The 16,446-nt window shown below is 37.0% G+C and overlaps 1 protein-coding gene across 3 annotated transcripts in view; it reads right to left on the reverse strand.

The window, feature by feature from the left end:
* WDR70 (WD repeat domain 70) overlaps positions 1-16,446 on the reverse strand; it is a 310,665-nt gene that overhangs the window by 206,163 nt on the left and 88,056 nt on the right. For all 3 annotated transcript variants that reach the window (XM_072824838.1, XM_072824837.1, XM_072824836.1), the window contains exon 8: positions 8,163-8,316. In XM_072824838.1, coding sequence (XP_072680939.1) covers positions 8,163-8,316 — 154 coding nt within the window. The remainder of the gene's footprint in view (positions 1-8,162; positions 8,317-16,446) is intronic.

A 16,446-nucleotide genomic window follows, 5' to 3' on the forward strand; every position in this document is an offset into this window, starting at 1 on the left:
CATTTCAGCTCTCTCTTCTGAAACAGTCTAGAAGCAAGTACATCCCAGCATTAGTGAACATACCAAGTGCCCAGATCCAGATTTGTAAACAGAATTCCGTAATAAAAGGACACATGGGTCAATGGAGAAATGGGTAACATCAGAGCAGGAAAAGTACAAGGAGAGCAGGAACATTTTGTTGTACCAGAATATAAGAAATTATCCCCAAAGTGATGGGGATATGTCAAAAGGACAGAAACCAGTGTCTGGGAGTTTCTCTTAGATAAAAAGCTCTGAAAATATTCAAAAATTGGAAAGAAACACAATGTACTTCCAATCATTGCACTTTGTAGGGTTTACATTTGTGGTTAAAATCATCACTTAAAACTGCTTATGGAAACAAAAATGTACCTAGAATTCACAGTTTAAAATGTTTTATTTCTTAGGAAACCGGATTTACCATTCAAAGGATATGACTAATCTGTTTCATCTCCAAATTCGAAATGGTAAATTTTTGGAGTGGCTGGATATCAGAATAACTACGTGTACTATTCAAATATAAATAAAGCTATTTGAAAACATGTTTTTCCTGTAATTATTTATAAAGCTCCTAATTTCCATAACTACAGTACGTTCATGGAAAAATTGTCCAGTTAAAGGTCCAAGGATTCTAGGGTCCCTTGAACTTGTCCTCTCCCAATTTAATCATTTAGTTAAGAAAGAAATGGAACAGAACTGTTTTGATGTTGAAAAGGGTTGAAGACAATCCAAAGGAAATGTACTTAACAATATCAACTCTAGATGAATTGATAAAAGGAATTTTAATAAATGAAATTATAAAATTACAATCACAGACATTCACTTAATAATCTATGAAAACAGATAGATAATTAAAACAGGTAATAAAAGTTTTAATTTAACTTCATAGTGATTTGTTATGGAGTTTTGATGGATAGGACTACTTCTCAATCAAGAATAGAAATTTAATAGTCACACATTTGTGGGCTCTAGGCCAAAAAGCCCCATCTGAATCTCAGGCAGTGTGTGTGTAAGATTTCAAAGTAAGAAAGAAAAACGCTCTCTGATTTGGAAGTAATGTACCAATATTGTGGTTTAGAATAAATGAGTTTTAAGATGACAATATAACTACAGATTTTAAAGTATGTTTTTGAACAGTTTAAAAGTTGATTCCTGCTTATCCCTGTCCTACTTTCCTAATGTTAAAAAAAGAGAGAGAGACAATAAGCTGAAAATGGAGTCACTTATGCTAAGCCCATAGCACCAAAAAGAAATTTAATACCTAACCTATGTACAGTTTTCAAACTCCCCCAGGAATGTAATCTTAACTGGTCAGTCTGGAATTTCCTAATCAGCACCAGTAAGGTAATCCAACCAAAAGACCCTTTTGTACACCAAAGGAAGGTATAATCCTGGTGGAATAATCCTTTTTTCTATTTATAAGTTCCTTGTCCCATCCTCTCTCTGCCTTTAAATACACTGCATTTTGTACAGCTCCTCATAATTTCTATTTGCTAGATGAGATACTATCCAATTCATAAATCATTGAATAAAGATAATTTAGATCTTCAAATTTACTCAACTGGATTTTTGTTGAATTTAATACTACTCACCTACACCTAAAGAAGTAAGGTCCTATTTTCCCCAGATAAAATAATCAAGAATACCATGAACTCCAGACCAAGGATCTTCATATTTTAAAAAAGCAGCCCAACCTAATTTTCAAAGGATATCTTATGAAAAACTCCAACGCATAAAACAGACAAAACTGGAACTCCAATTTTGGAGTCTCCTTCCTGAAATGGAAGGCCCCTTGACCCTCACTCCTATTCTGAGGCCTCTCCTTCCACCTTACTGCAGTCCCTGAAGCACCTGCACAAAATCCCAAGACTGTAAAACATGCAAAACATGGATCCAAGCAATAACTGATGTAAAGGTCCTGGTATGATCAGAAAAGCGTTTTTTTCAGATGAGTAAGGAAAATACAGACATACAAAAATTTGAAATGTTATTAGTTATGATTGATTGTATTTGGGTAGTAGAACTATGAACAATATTTTTCCCATATTTTCTACGGTTCACAGGAATTACTGTTAGAAACTCAATAATCTTAGGGCATCTGGATGGCTCAGTGGTTGAGTATCTGCCTTTGTTTGGGTCACGTCATGGTCCTGGGGTCAAGTCCCACTTCAGGCTACCGATAGGGAGCCTGCTTCTCCGTCTGCCTATGTCTCTCCTCTCTCTCTGTGTCTCTCATGAATGAATAAAATCTTAAATAAATAAATAAATAAATAAATAAATAAATAAACTTCATTTTTTTAAGGAATAAGTACATTGTCCCTATAATGCACTCGGTTGTATATTAACAGAAAAAAATTTCTGTACTAGTACACTTAAAAATATACTTGAATGATGTAAAGATTAGAGATACATATCTAACAATTTAACAATTAGAGAGGGCTGTTTATATTTGAAGTATACAATATTTTAATCACAATAGATCAAATATATTTGTTTCCTTTACTGTCCTATTCATTGGCAATTTCCAGTAAAGTCACAAGTTACTAATTACTTCTGGAATCAGAAAAGAGGTTAAAAAGTTAAGGAAAAAAAGTGTCCCATGAAATCTACTATTTTCAAATAATAATTCTTGCATTTCCAAAACCCATCAGTCAAGCCAAAGACTGCAATTAAGAGATCAGTAACATTTCCTAGACAAGTAAATAGTCAATTAATTACATTTGCTTCTGGGAAATGTAGGAAGTAAATATTAACCAAGATTTTGAAATCAAAATGGAGATATTAGGCAAGTGGGGGGAGTTACAGTAGACAGCTACATTATATAGTAGTTTTCTACATATTGGTAACTAAATTTTTTCCCAGTTTTATTGAGAAATAATTGGCATACATCACTGTATTAGTTTAAAGGATATAACATGATAACAGGATTTACAAATATTTTGAATTATCACAATAGATTCAGCTAACAACCTTTATCTCATACAGATATGATATAAAGAAAAGAAAAAAGTAAACAAACAAAAAAGTTTTCCTTGTAATGAGAACTCTTAGGATTTACCCTCCTTAACAATGTTCCTGTATGTCACACAGTGTTAACTGAGTCATAGTGCTGTATGTTATGCACCTATTTTACCCCTACTACTTATTTATCTTGTAACTAGAAATTCGTACCTTTTGACTACTCTCCTCCAATTCCCTTATTTCCCACCTCCTGCCTCTGGTAACCACATGTCTGATCTCCTTCTCTGTGAGTCTGTGGTTTGTTGCAGCGGGGAGGGAGGGGTTGCTCAGTTTTTTTTCTTTTTCAGATTCCACATATAAATGAAATCATACAGTATTTCTCTTTCTCTGACATTTCATTTAGCATAATGCCTTCAAGATCCACCCAAGTTGTTGCAAATGGTAGGATTTCCTCATCTTTTATGGCTGAATAATATTCAGATATATCACAACTTCTTTATCCATTTATCCATCAAGGGACACTCAGGTGTTTCCATGTATTGGCAATTGCAAATGATGCTGCTGCTATGAACATGGAGGTGCAAATATCTTTTCAAGTTCATGTTTTCATTTCCTTTGGATATAGTCCCAGAAGGGGAATTGTTGAACCATATGATAGCTCTATTTGTAATTTTTTGAGGATCCTCCATCCTATTTTCCACAGTGGCTGCATCAATTTACATTCCCACCAACAGTGCATGAGGTTTCCTTTTACTCCACATCTACCAGCGTTTGTTATCTCTTGTCTTTTTGATACTGGCCATTGTTAACAGGCTGATGGGATATTTCACTATGGTTTTAATTTGCATTTCCCTAACAACTAGTAATGTTGAGCATCTTTTCAAGTACCTGTTGGCCTTTGGTACATCTTCCTTGGAAAATGTCTATTCAGGTACTTTGCCTACTTTTTAATTGGGTTTGCTTTGTTTTGCTATTAAGTTATAGGAGATCTTTACAAATTTTGGATTTTAACCCCTTATCATACATATGGTTTGCAATTAGGCATAAAAAGAACAAATCTCAACATAATAAAGATCATGCATGACAAACTCACAGCCAACATCATACTCAATGATGAAAGATTGAAAGCCTTTCCTCTAAGATCAGGAATGAGACAAGGGTACCCACTCTCATTACTACTATTCAAGACAGTACTGGAAATCAAAACTAGAACAATCAGGCAAGAAAAGAAATAAAAGATATCAGAATTGGAAAGTAAGAGGTGAAATTCTATTTGCAGATGACATTATTCTAACTACAGAAAATCCTAAAAACTCTTAGGTCTAATAACAAATTCAGAGAAGTTACAGGACAGAAAACTAACATTTTAAAAAAATCAATAGGTTTCCATATACTAACAATGAAGTTTCTGAAAAAGAATTAAAGAAACTAATCCTATTTATAATAGCATCAAAAACAATTAAATAATTAAGAATAAATTTAACCAAGGAGGTAAAAAATAACTATGATAACTCAATATTTTAATTTCCTATGTTTCTACAAATTTGTTTATCCATCCTTGTCCTACTTTCCTAATCATCTTATTATATGTATTATAAGTCTGAGATTGCAGAAGTAGCCAGAAACAAAACTAACCGGATTCCTTTCTTCTTGAAATTTTCTTGGCTACAACCTAAATCCAAAAAGTTGTAGTCTTTTTATAATGTAAGAAGCCCTGAGTGGCTGAAATAATTAAGAAGAGCTTAGACTGGCAAAAACTTCTCTTCCTCATACTTTTTAAGAAATACTGATGGGACGTCTGGGTGGCTCAGCAGTTGAGCGCCTGCCTTCGGACTAGGATGTGATCCTAGGGTCCCAGGATGTAGTCCCACATCGGGCTCCCTGGATGGAGCCTGCTTCTCCCTCTGCCTATGTCTGTGCCCCTCTCTCTCTGTGTCTCTCATGAATAAATAAAATCTTAAAAGAAGAAAGAAGGAAGGAAGGAAGGAAGGAAGGAAGGAAGGAAGGAAGGAAGGAAGGAAGGAAAGAAAAAGAAAGAAAGAAAGAAAGAAAGAAAGAAAGAAAGAAAGAAAGAAAGAAAGAAAGAAAGAAAGAAAGAAAGAAAGAAAGAAAGAAAGAAAGAAAGAAAGAAAGAAAGAAAGAAAGAAAGAAAGGAAGGAGGAAGGGAGGAAGGGAGGGAAGAAGGGAAGAAGGGAGGGAGGAAGGGAGGAAGGGAGGAAGGAAGAAAGAAAAGAAAAAAGAAAGAAAAGAAAGGAAAGAAAGAAAGAAAAGAAAAAAGAAAAGAAAAGAAAAGAAAAGAAAAGAAAAGAAAAGAAAAGAAAAGAAAAGAAAAGAAAAAAGAAAAGAACTGTTGATGGTTAAGCACAAGCTAAAAAGAGAATAAATTAAATACAAGTTTTTAAAGGTTTCATTTCCACAAACCAGTTGCTTAAATAAAGTTTGGGATTCCCAAAAGCTTCAAATAAAGCAGATGAAAGCAGAATTAAGTTTAAGACAGGGAGAGTGATCTAGAGGCCTATCTGCTCTCCTTCCTTACCACCATCACTCTCACATCATCTTTGGTGGAATCCTAGGGGCAATGATTTTAAAGAGAAGGGAATGAGAAATTCTAGTAAAATACATGCAAAAAAAAAAAAAAAACCACTACTAAAGCTACCATTGCAATCTAATTGTATGCTTAAATTATATATGAATTCTGTTTGAATCATCTAACACTGGGCACTTAAGAAACAATTAGTCAAAAAATGCATGAGACTGTGATCCTTGATCCTCATTAGGGTTGAGAGGCACTTCACTTGGTTTCAATAAAGGGCAGTTTGAAACACAGTATATTAATTTATTCCAACAGCTCAAACAGAACATGTAGATTATAGTCAATTCTCATTATTTGCAGTAGTATAGTCTATAAAGTTCTTAAGCACTGAATTATCAAAATATAGGGTTGGGTTCATGCAAGCTTCCAGTCACATTTTCTTCAATCAATATATAATTTTGTTTATGTTTTTGTTTAAGGACCTTATTTAATATATATACCTGATTCATTAACATTGAACTCATAGCCAACAGCACTGTAAGTCATGCCTGAATGAAGCTTGCCTAACATATATATTTTCTCTGCAAGACACACCATGGACTTCTTACACATAGGAACATTAGACAGTGCTACAGCAATTCAGCACTTACCTGGGGGCCATTTTAAACAGCAAATCACCAACAAAAGGCTCACAAATAAGAAAAAGATAGTACTACATAGACCTCTAAAAGGACACTTGATTACAAAGTGAGAGTTGAAACAAGAAGAAAGCATTAGCTTTATCTTTTCCTTTTTTTTTTTTTTTTTTTTTTCTGCTCTGTGCAAGTGCATGTCTCTGCAAATGACCACAAAAAGGCTGTGTATTGACTTTGGGGTTATAAAAAATTTTTAGCAAATACAGCAACCACAAATAATGAGGATCCACTGTATTTTCTTAGACAATCAAATCTATGAGACTTTGATGTAGCTATAAACCTTGATTATTAGTGTTTTAGAATAAGGTACTAGGACAGGAAAAGAGTGAGTAAAAATCAGAATTAAAATTGAGGCTCAAAGGGTACCTGGATGGCTCAGTGGTTGAACATCTGTCTTCAGCTCAGGGCATGATCCCGGGGTCCTGGGATCAAGTCCCACATCGGGTTGCCCCCAGGGAGCCTGCTTCTCCCTCTGCCTGTGTCTCTGCCTCTCTCTCTCTGTCTCTCTCATGAATAAATTAAATAATCTTTTTAAAAATTAAAATAAAATATAGGGGATCCCTGGGTGGCTCAGCGGTTTAGCGCCTGCCTTCGACCCTGGTCCTGATCATGGAGACCTGGGATCGAGTCCCACGTCGGGCTCCCTGCATGGAGCCTGCTTCTCCCTCTGCCTGTGTCTCTGTCTCTGCCTCTCTCTCTCTCTCTCTCTCTCTGTCTGTCTCTCCTGAATAAATACATAAAATCTTTTAAAATAAAAAAATAAAAAATAAAACATAATTGAGGCTCAAAATTCTGCACCAACCATATCCACTGACACTATAATATATCTGTGGTAGGTTGTATTATTGTTGCCAATCCATCACTTCTCCTATATCCTCAACTTTTGGCATGTGATACTGCAGTTACTCTCACTAAAGACCTGGGCAATTTCTCCAGTTACCCATGGTCATGTGATTTGCTCTAGCCAATGGAATGCCTATGGACATATGAGCAAAGTCCTGAAATGTGCTTCTAGAGTTGAGGCTCCTTCTTGTGTTTCTGCCATCACCATGAGAAAAACATGCCCTCGGGCATTTCACTTGTACAAGGAGGAACAGAGACACATGGAACAGACCTAGACACTAGTTGTATCTTGGAGCCAAGCCCAGACATCTTACAGATATGTTACCCATTATAAATAATCCATTAAGTTTGATAGCATTTATGCAGCTATAGTTAATTGATATTTAATATAATTTTAAAATATTATCTCATTTAAAAATCTTTATATAAAACCTTTTTTTTTAAACCTTTATATAAAAGATCCTCTTTTTGTTCTCGTCCTAAAGCTTAGTATATAGTGGATTTGTAGTATGTTGTTTCCAAAGAAGGCTGCACCCATATCTCCCATCCCATAGGATCTTTGACAATGCAATCTTGTCATTCACCCACCAAATGGTGAAATCTATCTCTTGTCTCCCCAAATTTGAGTTGGCCCTTACGATGCTACATAAGACTTGAAGCCAGACCTTATAAAATCTGAAGTATCCATGTTCATCCTTGGAACCAGTCATCCAGCAAGAAGTCAAACCACACTAAGCCCACCACACTATCAGAAAGCCCAAGCTAGACACCTGGAAAGAGAAAATGGGAGCGAGAGAGAGCATGCACATAAGTATGCACATGCACATAGTGGGGAAGGGGGAGGGCTGGAAATAGGAGAGACACCAAGGGATAGAGCACCAGCTATAAATCATCTGAGTGAGGCACTTTCAACATTAAAACCATCCTAATGCCCCAGCTGACACTACATGAAGCATAAGAACTTCTTGGTCGATCCACAGAATTGTGAGAAATGATACATTCTTTAAAACAAAGCATTAACTTTTAGGGTAAATCATAGCAACTCAAATAAGTTGTGAATAAATGTGTGCTGAATTAATTAAATTCAGTAAAATATGCTGTTTAATCCTTACCTTGGTGTTTGCCATGTCCACAATATACTGGTCTCCCTTTATACATTCCATTACTTCAAAACCATCTCTGTCAATCACTTTGGCCTGAGAGCTTCCAGATACAACAAGAATCATGTCTCCTGTGTTACTATACTGCAATGACTTGATCTGATGGCTATGTAAAAGAAAAAAGAAAAAAATTATGTCTTAATGGGCATGTTTACACTTTCAATACATTAAGCACTGCCAGAAAAAAGTCACAACTGCACAAATTGATAATTCTTCAAAATCAAGATCATCAACCACAAATGGGCCCTCAACAACAGGGGCTATCCTGTTAGTACCTTCCTCCCACTCTGCATAGCATCTATTAAAAAATATCTACTTATCTTAAATCTTCAACCCAATCAACTCTCCTTCTTTCAGCTGTTGATTTGTCTGGCTCCTTCCCCAAACCAACAAACAACAACTGCCTCAACTTCCTCCCACTATGTCATAAACTTATCTATACCTGAACACCTCTCTTCCTCCTCCTCTTTCATTACAATGGTGGATGTAGACCTCTCCTTGCCCAAGGCAAATCTAAGACCTATATTCTGGATCCCATCCTTTCCAGTCTCCTCAGGAACTTCTACTGATTATCCTCTCTCCTCCCCTTCACAGCTAAGTGTTTGAATAAGTTTTCATCATCTCCTTCATTTCTCTAGTACTACAGAATCTTTGCACACTTACCACCCTGCTCATTCCTCCAACTTCCAGGATTTGGTCTGCTGATGGCTAACAAATGAACTCCCTTATACAAGATTATGTTACCATTCCAAAGCAGCCCACATTCAATGCCTGGCCAATGTGCAGTAAAATGGCCCAGCCCTCTGCTTCAGGCTGGGATCCACGGGAAGAATTATACCAGCTTGAGATCTCCCCATGGGAACAGCTGAGGCTGCTTCTGCAACTATAGGAAAATGTAATTACTGTGCCTTCCTAAGAGTATTTTCCTTGCACCTTCTCTCTCAGGCGCCAATCCCAATGCACTCCTCTGCCAACCTTCTGCATGCAAATCCTGGAGTTTCAAAGTATGTTTCTGGGGAATCTGACTTGAGAGAGTGGGTACCAAAAGTGGTCCTATGAAGTCAATTCCACGATGAGATCACAGAGTGGCTAGCAACAAGGACCCCATCACAGGGGGTACATAGTCCCTGACATGCTACAGGAGTACAACTGCAACTGCTAAAAAGTTCATTGTGAAAGGAGAGATAGTGGCTGATGTGGTTATTCCAGGCATTTGAGAGGTACAGGAAAAATAAGAACTAAAACCACTATAGAACTGGATAGCTATGACCGGGTGTAGTCAGTGCAATGAATAAAGACAATGAAAGGCTAAGGATGAAAAATTACCAATTAAAATCTATAGTCTGAAAAAGGCAGAGGGCCACTCTGGCAGCCTATAAAGACAGGGTTATTGATGCCTGTCAGGTAAGTGGTATGCAGTGACTGATCTGGAAAAGCATCTTTTTTGACCTCTATTAGGAAGCAAGACCAAAAGCAGTTGACATTCATAGGAGACCAATAGCAGCATACACGTGCATGCCTGAGCCAGAGCCATGTTAATTTTCTGGCCCTGTATCTTAACACAGTCCAAGGGGATCTGAACCATCTGGACAATCTGAAGAAATTCATGCTGGTCTGTGATCCAGAAGACATCATGCTATCTGAATCAGGTGACCAAAAAAATCAAGTACAGTGGTGAGAAACACACTCTCCAGAAGATGTGAGATAAACTCTAGAAAAGATCAAGAGATTGGGAAAAGGAGATGTGGGAAAGATGCATGTAGATAGGCATATAAAAAGTGAACACCCGATAGGAGGCTCTTTGTATCCCATCAACACCAACTTTGAAAGAGGCACTAAACAATGCAGATAAAGTGACTTGGCCAGTTGACATTAGCTAGCTTTTGTCATCATCCATGTCACCATTAATGCAATAGGCTTATAAATGAAATAGCAGTGGAAAAGGGGAAGGAAGTTATGCATTGGACCAACAGCAACTCTCCAAAAGTGACCTAACTACTATTGCCAAAGGTCCAACTCCCCAGTAACAGAAGCCTGATGTGCTCCACTCCCAAAATCAATACTAAACTAATGAGAAAGTAAAATACAGTAAAATACTGTAATAAGTATGTGGGAAAAAATTGAGTTGGGGGGCAGAAAATGTGTATCAAGGGGACAGGCATAAATATTTTAAGTAAAGTGGTCAGGAAGTAAGTGATTGAGTAGGCTATGAAGTGAAGGAGGCTATGAAGGCTATGGCTATGAAGATATTATGAGGAAGAGTATTCCAAAAGGAGCAATAGCTACTAGAAAGGACCTGTAGCAAGAGCATATCTGGCATTTCCCCCAAAGTAACCACTGAAGAGTGAACAAAATAAACAGGAGTTGGAGAGGTCACAATACAGCAAGTGGGATGATGCAGATCAAGGAGGGCCATGTAAGCCACAGAAACTGGCTTTTGTTCTGTTGGAGAGAAATTAGAAGAAACCCATCGGAGTGCTTTGAGCTGAGGAATGACATAATGTGACCTATGCTATACAGAATCATTTTTTTTATCCCTAGACCATTTTTTGCACTCTGAAGTCTATGGGCTACTTCTTAGTATGTTTTTTACACATACTAAACAACTAAACAAAAAGAGTTAATGGTTAAAATATCATTTTTAGACTGAAGCATGGTGACAAAAAATGGAAAATGCATAAAAAAACTTAAGGCACATATGACATATGACATATGGTGAAAAAGTCTCACATTAGAATTGCAGAATAGAAAAAGAGAGAAGCAGGATGTGAAGAGGTTAACCACCAAATTTTTGGGGGAAAAAAGATAAAAGACTGACCCAGAGATTCAATTCAATAAGTACTATAAATCTCAATAAAGTAGCAAAAATGACACGCAGGCACATCATAGTAAAACTGCTGAAAGCCAAAGACAAAAGTAAAACCTTAAAAACATTTTTTTTCCAAACATGTTTTCATTAGGAAAACTCAAAGGAAAATACAATGAGATACCACTATGTATCTACCAAACACCTAAAATTTAAAGGCTTACAAAATGTATCATGGGGACTATGAAACGAAAAATGCTGCCATCCCAGGGGCTCCTGGGTGGCCCAGTCTGGTAAGCATCTGCCTTCAGCTCAGGTCATGATCCCAGAGTCTTGGGATCAAGCCTGCATTGGGCTCCATGCTCAGTGGAGAGCCGGTTTCTCCCTCTCTCTCTGCCTGCCACTCCTCCCGCTTATGATCACTTGCACTCTATGTCAAATAAATAAAATCTTTGGAAAAAAAAAATTACCTTCTGAGACAAAGAAAAGCTGTCACATCAACAACTACAATATATGAGACTATCACCATTCTGCATATTACAGGACCAGCACTGCCCAACAGAACTTTCTGCAATGGTGGAAATGTTCTACATCTGTGTTGTCCATTATGGTAACCACTGGCCACATGTTTCTGTCAAGCACTAGAAATATGGCTAGTGCAACTAAGGAACTAAATTGCTAATTTTATTTAATTTAAATTTAAATAAGTACACATGGTTAGTGGTTAGTGCACTGAACAAGTGCAGGTGTTAACAATATGAAATAGATATAAAACAGTCTCAGTTCTAGAATAACAGAAGACTCTTATTGGCCATAAAATAGCTGAAAAATGAAATACTAAAATGTTCTTTAAAAACAAAAGAAAAAAGAAAAAAAAAAAAAAAAGAAAGAAAACCTGGGGATCCCTGGGTGGCTCAGTGGTTTAGCGCCTGCCTTCGGCCCAGGGCGTGATCCTGGAGTCCCGGGATCGAGTCCCACGTTGGGCTTCCTGCATGGAGCCTGCTTCTCCTCTATCTGTCTCTGCCTCTCTGTGTCTCTCATGAATAAATAAATAAAATCTTTAAAAATAATAATAATAATTTTGTCTTCTAGAAATGGAATATACACCAAAAAAAATCAAAATTTAAGTGTATCTGGCTAAGCCTGTTTTTCCTGGCTGGTTGCCAAATCCAAATCAGCTACTAACCAATGAAAGTGCTTTTCTTCACAACAACCGCTAACTAGAAACTAGTGCTCAAAATTTATACTTAACATTTCTTCTAAAATGCTGAGATTCTAGCTAATAGTTTTTGAAATATTTATTCTTCAAAAATCCTTTTTTAATGTACTGATTCAAAGTACTAATTCCAATGCAAAGATAATTCAAACAAAAGTCTGGGCTCTGAAGTTAGAATGTGTGACAGTGTGAGGAATTTCACCACAATGCCCCAGATCAAAGGGTCAAGGTAGATGAGAAATTGAAGCTCCTAAACCAGATGCTCATGAAAAAGAAACCTAAAAAAGCAAACGTAAGGCTACTGCCCAGGCCCTTCCTTCCTACAAAGAAACGTCTCTCTGGCCTTATGGCATCCTTCCTTAATTGCTGGGAAGAACGAGGTCCTTAGCAAAATTCATATCAGGATGCCAAGTTTAAATGGTAAGTCCGTAAGGAGGCACCCATAATAAGAAATAAAACTCTATGTTTCACCAAATGTGTCAGTTGTTCATTTATTGCCTCACAGCTGCAAATTCACCCTTCACTGCCTGCTCTGCAAAAATGAATTTGGGCCCTTTAAATATTTTTCCTTTGCCCTTTGGCATGAAGTTTTGAAGGTAGAAGATGCTAGGGAGACACTGCAGAAGGAAGAGGCTTTCCCCACTAAGGCTAGTGTGCTCCTTCCTCTCAGGGGGCTCCAGGACCCCACATGGCTTCTCTAGTGCCTGGCTCCTGCAATTTGTGCAGCTTCTCTAATGCTAGGCTCCTGGAGTACCTGGTAGTCAGCAACATCCAGCAGCTTCCCTAACACCTCCCTCGGGCAGTGCTGTAACAGTGACTCTGGTGAGACAAATTTCTGAAAAGCTCTGCCATCAAAGCACAGCAATAAATATTATTTAATGAGTCAATGCCTTCTCTCACATGTCTGGATCTCAGTCCTGGAGGCCTACCCCAAATGCTTTATCTCCATTCTAGGGGTAATAGATGCTCCTTTTATCTTTATTCCTATATTCTTTAGGCTACTCTGTTTTTTATTAGCCAATCCCTCATTTCTCCAATCCTCTTTTAGTAATTCTTTTTAATAAACTTTCCCTTTTTTCAAATTGCTGTTTCTCTCTACTTATCTCTACCCTGATTGATATACTAAATTTCAAGTGATCAATAGAAACTGAGAAAATTATTGGCAGCTTAGTCCAATTTGTTTATACATACATTCATACACAAATGTGTATATATACACATATAGACACATTTCTATATATGTGTATATATAAAGTAGATCAGATTTTTGATAATTAGATAGTTCAGACTGCTAAACTACCAAAGTAGTTCACCTGATATATCTTTGTTAACAGTGCTCTTATTTTGGAGAAGTCAATTTTCTTCACTAACCATAAAAGATCTAGTACTATAAGAGATCACTTTGTTTTTTTCTGGTGAATCACTTTTATTTCTCTTTGGAAATAACTATCTAAAGAACAGCAAAATTTAAGAAGACAAGATAGTAAAAACAGTCAGTGGCTCCATTTCTCTGGCTATGTGCTCTACGAAATTGCTCTATTTACATTTGGAGGGAAATACAAAATCTCAACAATTCCACACTAATAGTCACCTTACTTTAGCTGTATAGGCAAACTCGTTGTTTTCCCTCTGTGTCACTGTTTTTCATGTGCTCTCTTTGTCAACATTAAAATGAAAAGTTAAGCATCAAGCTCACCATTCCTGTCCCACTTCGCTCTTAATTCTGCTAGCTACAGAGTTAAAAGGACAGGATTAAGAGTCATTAGACACAGTACTAAGGAGAATTAAAGGGCTTCTTCAAGGGGTATAACATCTGCTCCTCAAATTCCTGCCTAAACAACTAAGATTCCGATCAAAGAGAAAAGAGGGAAAGCCAATCTGACAGTAAACTGGAGTCATGAGGAAGTGAATGTTCTCTCAGGGAGTAACTCTGACACCAGAGGAAGGCTTAGTGACATTGCACAATTCTTTCTGTGAAGTTATTCATGGGGCAAGTGGGAGTATATGAGTGTAAGTGGAGGGGAATGGGAAGGTGAAGATTGAGGATCCTTTTAAGTAGTTTTTGCTAGGCTAGCAAAACAAGCTGGGACATGCAAGACAGATAAACACAGCTGTTTGGGGCTGTCACTTGGGGCTCAGGAGCCAACGTGTCCTGATGTAGTGAAAAGTGCACCGGAATGTGAGTCAGGAGGCCAGGGATCTAAGTCTTCGCCCCGCTGCTAAGTAGCTGTGTGATGATGAACAGGCCCTTCAGCTTCACTAGGCTCAGTCTCCCCATCTTTGGAAAATTGTGACTAGTGGTCCTAAGACAGAGTTCATGTAACTGTATAACTTTGCTGAGTCCTACTTTCTTCCACTAAAAAAACTAGAGAAATAATACTTACAGGCTTGGGATGAGGACTAAAAATAATATACATAAAGACAACTGACACAGTAAGTGAAATGAGTAGTTGCTATCATTATTACTTCTTTATTTCCAAGATCTCTTTAAGATTATTTGACAGGGAAAAAAAAAGATTATTTGACAGGTATAAAATCTTGGTAGCCAACTATAATGAATACACTCAAATGGAATATGTTGAGTAATTCAAATTCATTACAAGTCAAGTTAGTAAGTTTATCATGTTTTAATTATCTACTAACCAAAATACTCATGAGAAACATCCTTACATCCTTTCTAATTTTCTGGATCCACTCAAAAAACTCAAGTCCCGTGTCAAATGTGACTACTACATTACATTCTGAGAAATGAAAGGTAATAATAATTACTGCTTTTCTGGACCCACTCAAAAAACTCAAGTCCTGTGTCAAATGTGACTACTACATTCTGAAAAATGAAAGGTAGTAATAATTACAGAAAATATAGTTTCAGATTTGCATGCCACCTTCCAGATATGCTATGGATATTATCTAGTTCTAGAAAGAGGGCAAGAAGGCAAGAGGCCTGAAATAGAACCATCAAAGTTTTCTGTATGGGAATATCAGAAAATACTAATTTATTCCATGCCAAAATAAGTCATTAGCTACTTCAATATTTTAGCTTTAAATGTATGAATAGATTTCCAGTGCAAAATTAAGAATATATCACTTATCAGCTTAAACAAACCAAAGGTTAGCAAGCTAATAATAACTTTACAAAATACTGTATCTATCAAACAAAATTGAAGCCAGAGAAAATTCTATTCAGGACTATATATACATAATTTTACTAAAGCTAATCTATACCTCTTCCCTTCCATTAAAATGCATATTCTTGTTTAGAAATGTGATAAAATTACCCTATCACTCAATCAAGTATAGATTAATAGCTTCATGACATTATACGATTTCACAGTCAAGTTCCATGTTATATAGGATAGTCAATCCAAAAGGCAAGAAATGAAAAAACCTGTACAGTATATATTCATGTCTTCTGAGGATAACAGGAATGTGACCAAAAACAGCCAACCAATGAGCATGACTCACAAAACCTAAGTCTTTGTTCTGAGTTTCCTTTATGATAATGCTGATGCTAAAAATAACTCAAGTCTTAATTCTAGTAGTGGAATAACAGGAGCTCAGGATTTTACAATGAATAAAACATGTTGAAGGAGCACATATGAGAAGGACCTACTTTATTAGAGAGCCTCTCTGGAAAAGAAATAGTGGAGGTCTAAGCATAAGGAGCTACATGTTTGTGAGTAGGGAAGAGAATTCTAAGCAGAAAACAAAGTACATACCGTGTAAGAATCTCTCAGCCATTCTGCTAGAGCATAATAAGAAAAGGGAAGAAATAGGCAGTGGCCAGATCACAAGAAACATTATAAATCATGGCAAGGCATTTGGGTTTTAGTCAAAATGCATCAGGAAGGTGTTACAGGGATTTACCATGAATAGTGGGGAAAACCATAAAGAGACTGATGCAAAATTCTAAGTGAGATTTAAGCCTGAAGTAAACCCTAAGGGAGGGATTGTAAAGAAACTGTAGAGGCAGGAGGAATAAGGAGCATGGTACCTATGGAATATAGGTACAATGCATGAAAGTGCTTTTTTCTCCAAATCTTGCATCAGAATTCACACTTTACATCTTTTTTCTTTTTTTTTTTTTTTTTAATTTATGATAGTCACAGGGAGAGAGAGAGAGAGAGAGAGGCAGAGACACAGGCAGAGGGAGAAGCAGGCTCCATGCACCGGGAGCCCGATGTGGGATTCGATCCCGGGTCTCCAGGATCGCG

Source organism: Canis lupus, chromosome 4, assembly GCF_048164855.1.
Source record: "Canis lupus baileyi chromosome 4, mCanLup2.hap1, whole genome shotgun sequence".
In the NCBI taxonomy this organism is placed as follows: Eukaryota; Metazoa; Chordata; class Mammalia; order Carnivora; family Canidae; genus Canis; species Canis lupus.